The sequence below is a fragment of the Chenopodium album genome, chromosome 22, assembly GCF_948465745.1.
Source record: "Chenopodium album chromosome 22, dcCheAlbu1.1, whole genome shotgun sequence".
In the NCBI taxonomy this organism is placed as follows: domain Eukaryota; kingdom Viridiplantae; phylum Streptophyta; class Magnoliopsida; order Caryophyllales; family Amaranthaceae; genus Chenopodium; species Chenopodium album.
The window spans coordinates 37,267,276-37,271,668 of record NC_137855.1 but is presented as its reverse complement, the minus strand read 5'-3'; the positions used below and the strand labels follow the sequence as shown (position 1 = coordinate 37,271,668).

Below are 4,393 nucleotides of genomic sequence, written 5' to 3'. Positions count from 1 at the left end.
GCCTCATCATATTCCTGACCCATGACCAGACATGCAAGTCCTCATCAACATCATGGGAAAAGTGAAGGCGAAAGAGTCGTATGAAAGGTGCATCATTGAGAATCAAGACCCTATTCACAAAGGTTTTGAAATTTGAAGAAATTTTAGTCTTTGAATAACTAAAATCCAGAACAGGAACTTTGGTCCAAATGTATTCCCATCTTTTAGATAATATGCTTGCTGCAACAGCTTCTTTTGTTGGCACGAAAGATAGGATATGAATGAGAACATCATCTGGCAAGCTGCTAATCCTGTCTACCTCTTCAGTTTCTGCCATTTCGGATGTTTTACTTCACACCAAAGAAAAGAAGCACATGATTAATACATAAAGTGGTGAAATAAAAAATAAAAAAATAAAAATAAACAAGAATAGGTGGAAACAGAAATGAAATGTAAACACTTACCAAGCTTTGGCTGACGGATATAACTGGAGTGTAACAACTTTGATAAATACTCCGTATATAGCACTATGATCTTTAGATTTTTATAGAGAGAAATCACAAGGACTTGAATAAACTCATTGTATTACAGCTAGCAATAATTACAATTGCTTTCTTGAGTTCTTGGAATACCAATCAACTATATAGTTTCCCAGAAAATGTTTTTTTCTTATTTCCCAAGAGTAGAAGTGTAAGAGTCTCCTGAATTAAATGAAGGAAACACGTAGACACGTAGTAATAAGACTAGTAAAAACGAATGAACAATTCTCCAATGTTCCATGGCTCCAATACCGATAGGCGGAAGCTCCATGAGAGCTGCCCCTGTGAGGAATTAAAATCTAAATGACAAAGTACTGAAAATCAAATATTAATGTAAATCAAGGGGTCGAAAACTAGAGGATTATCTTCCAAGTTGTATGTAGAATTGTAGACAACAAACCAGTAATACATACGCAATTTGCCAGAAGACATGAGCTTCATCTACAGTTCTGGAAAATTAAGAGCTCACTCAACCAAATCACCCCTACAACCTGGACAAAACAAGGCGAGCCCTTGATAACATCAACAAGAAACCCATTGAAGGAAAGTGACGGCTACATCAGACTTGTTAATGATACATAAACTACTTTCATTCAAAGATGGAATGATACACACCTCAGAAACTAACCCCCATATCGCTACAGCAGTTGCTAGCTAGGAGACTAGCACTCCCCACCCCCACAGGCCACACCTCAAAATAGAATAAACCAAAACAATTAACATCTCTACAACAAAATAAATGAAGATGTCTTTCACTTTAAAACTATTTAGATTTCAAATTACTGTAGACCAAGTATTCAAACTTTTAAAACTGTGCGACTGCACATGTGATATATGAGTTAACACATAAGAAAATAAACTCAATGTATTTTAATCCTTCAAATTAATGCAAAATATCTTAAATCAGGAACAATGTCTTCTACAGAAAGAAGTTCTGCATCATGCCTTTCCGAAAAAGAAAAAATAAAAAACAAAGGTTCCACAACATCATACATTGAGGAACTCCAACATTCACACCTTACAACCAGGGTGACTGAGCTAGTTCAAATCAGCAAACTTAAATTACTCCAAATTACAACAAAGAAGCAACACAAAATGTAAATTTCTCATCAATAGGTCTTCAAGCCAAATAGCTAATCTTATTCGAAAGGTGCAGTATAATTAAGCTGGCATTTGAGCATGAATGAACACTGACAATTTATTTTCAGCCTCTTTAGAACATTCACATCCTGCACCAGATATTCCACATCTTCAGGCAGGAAGTTATAATAAAGCTCCTGAATGAGAATATCCTTCAGATGAGATTGCAGATATTCAGGCGCAGCCTCAGGAGGATTCCTGCGCAATTCTTCTACATCCCTTAAAATTCCTTGCTGCAAGTAAAAACATTATAACTAAGTCATATTCTTTTCAGAAAATCCCTGGAGTAAGTAGCTACCATATATTCCATAAAACAGAATTCTGGGCTAACCTTATTATATAGGGTAATAGCATCTAAATCAGGGGAGCATTTAATAAACTCCGTCACAAGACTCACAAGCCGATTCCAGCCAAAATCAAGATCTAAACCAATGCCTAATCCCAACGTATTCATGTTGTAAAACCTTGGCAAACTTGGATCAGTGGTGGCTGCGCATAACAACTATCCAAGAGATAAATCACAGTGTTTAGTATCATATCAAACTACATCAATACTTGTGTGATCACTATCAATAAGTAGTGAGTGAAAGATTAATATAATGCATACAAATAAGATAACATACCTCAACGACATCAATAGACAAAGTAAGGAGCTTAACGTTCGCTAACCCTTTGAAGAGATTACAAATACGTTGATGACAATCTTTGTAGTTTTCAGCAAGAACAGCAGTTTCGCGGAGATCCAGATGCACATCAATCAAAGATGCCAAACTCTTCACCTCAAAATCATCTGATATACGACCTTTGACATGGAAGTACTGAAGATTTGGGGTATTGATGACAAATTTATAGGGGCAATCTACTGATATATCAGTCACATATTTATAACTAAAAGAAAATCTTTTCAATGTAGGTATAGAAATATCTATCACCCTTGGCCTCTCCCTTATGATTTCTTCTATTACCAACTCTTCAAGAACTTGACAACCCAAAAGCAAGTTTTGAGTACACTTGTCATCTAGGTACAAAACCCTCCTAATTTCAAGAACCTTAAGCATAGGGAAGCATACCACAGAAGGAACAATAAGAGGCATGCGAGATAATTTCAACACAACAAGTGAGTTGGACATGAAAAAGTTCCTAGGATACTTGATAAGTTCTTTTGGAACAGACAGATAAAAGTCAAGTTCGAGCTCTAGAATATCACGAGAAAGGGCTACATTCAACCATGTAAGAATCGGAGCAGCAGTATAATGACACTCATAAATGAGACGGAATTTTTGGATATGAGGAGTATCATTAAGAAGCAATACTCTATTTACAAATCTCTTGAAGGAGATCTCTGAATCCTTACTTCCATAGATGTTGAGGAAAGAGAAAAAGTCTCGATGAAGCCTAGCATCAATGTCAAGCACGGGAACAGAAGACCACAAGTATTTCCATCTAGTTGACAAAACACTGGTTGCTACAGCATATTTAGTTGGGAGAAATGATAGGATGTGATAAAGGATGTCATTAGGCAACCCACTGATCCTATCTACACCTTCTTTAGAGCTGTTATCCATCAGATCTGCTTCTCTCACTTATAAGGTAACAGAGAGAAAAATAACATGAATTAAAGCTCCTCAATTTAATTCTAGCGTAGTATACAGTACTATGATTCCAGAAAAAATATATAGACAGTTCATTCAATTGATATATATATATTACAAAGGAAAAAAAAAAATTTGGGGTGGGGGGTTGGGGGGGGGGGGGGGGGGGGTTAAAACTTATATCTATAAGCATAAAATCCAACTGTAACTCATAATTTTAGGAATCCATTTGGCAGAATTAATTATTCATTACCAAGCAGAAGAGAGAGTTAACCTTTGGCAAGATGACATAGCTATTTAACCAGGGCTTTAGTTCATCTCTACATTAAAGTTTGGTTAATATGAAAGTAAAGATTGCTCTCTACAACATATGTTTCTGAATGTTCAGAATTTCAGTGCAATCACAAAATCCACACTTCTCACTAAACCTCAATGCCTACCCCTTCTAAACCCTCCCCAGAATGATAAAAGTAAATATATAAATAAGAAGATAAAAATTAAATCAACTACATAAATAAATAAAACAAGCATGCCAAAAAAAAAAAAAAAAAAAAAAAAAAAAAAAAAAAAAAAAAAAAACCTTGCTCCACTGCCATCAGATCTGAAAAACAAAATGCAATCACAGCCAAAAATGTAGAAACACAGAAATTATTCACAAAGTCCACATAAATCTAAAGACAAAAAAGAAGTAAATAAACATATTGTCTATGAAAATTAGTATGAATAAATTAAAATAAGTACCTATATTAATCTTCATAGTGATGGAAACTAGAAGTTTCATCAATATGTGAGAGCTGGAATCTCATTCTATCAACTTAGATTTGTGATTATACGAGACTAAGTACAAGTTTCATGAGATTATATCTAATTCACACACTAGAAATTGGACCAAAACAAGCAAAGTAAAAACTGATTTCCTACCATTAATGAAAATGATTTTTTCCATATGCGGAACAAAATCCATATGTTTCCATATATGTTGGATATTTTTTACTTCCTAGTATCCCTTTTAGAGAAATGAAATACAATTTCCTCTGTTTCTTTTACTTGCAACATTTGTTTCGTTCAAGTTTCAATTAAACAACTTCAACGGTTAATATCTTTAATTATACACTTGTAAAATTTATAACAATTAAATTTTTA

The 4,393-nt window shown here is 34.4% G+C and overlaps 1 protein-coding gene across 1 annotated transcript; it reads right to left on the bottom strand.

Moving 5' to 3' along the window:
* Window positions 1-1,398: 1,398 nt before the first annotated feature.
* LOC145605745 (F-box protein At4g09920-like) lies at window positions 1,399-3,287 on the bottom strand. Its single transcript, XM_081661815.1, has 3 exons — window positions 2,282-3,287; window positions 1,990-2,160; window positions 1,399-1,891 (listed from the first exon to the last, which is right to left on the bottom strand). Exons 1-3 carry the CDS (start codon window positions 3,221-3,223, stop codon window positions 1,658-1,660), a joined length of 1,347 nt encoding a protein of 448 aa, XP_081517941.1. The 5' UTR covers window positions 3,224-3,287; the 3' UTR covers window positions 1,399-1,657.
* Between the last annotated feature and the right edge of the window lie 1,106 nt (window positions 3,288-4,393).

Excerpts from the sequence above, each read along its gene's own strand:
- LOC145605745 (XM_081661815.1), bottom strand. The coding sequence starts at position 3,223 with ATGGATAACAGCTCTAAAGAAGGTGTAGATAGGATCAGTGGGTTGCCT. Across the intron at positions 2,161-2,281 it reads TGTCTATTGATGTCGTTGAG|TTGTTATGCGCAGCCACCAC; the intron begins GTATGTTATCTT and ends TCTCTTGGATAG. Across the intron at positions 1,892-1,989 it reads CTATTACCCTATATAATAAG|CAAGGAATTTTAAGGGATGT; the intron begins GTTAGCCCAGAA and ends TTTTACTTGCAG.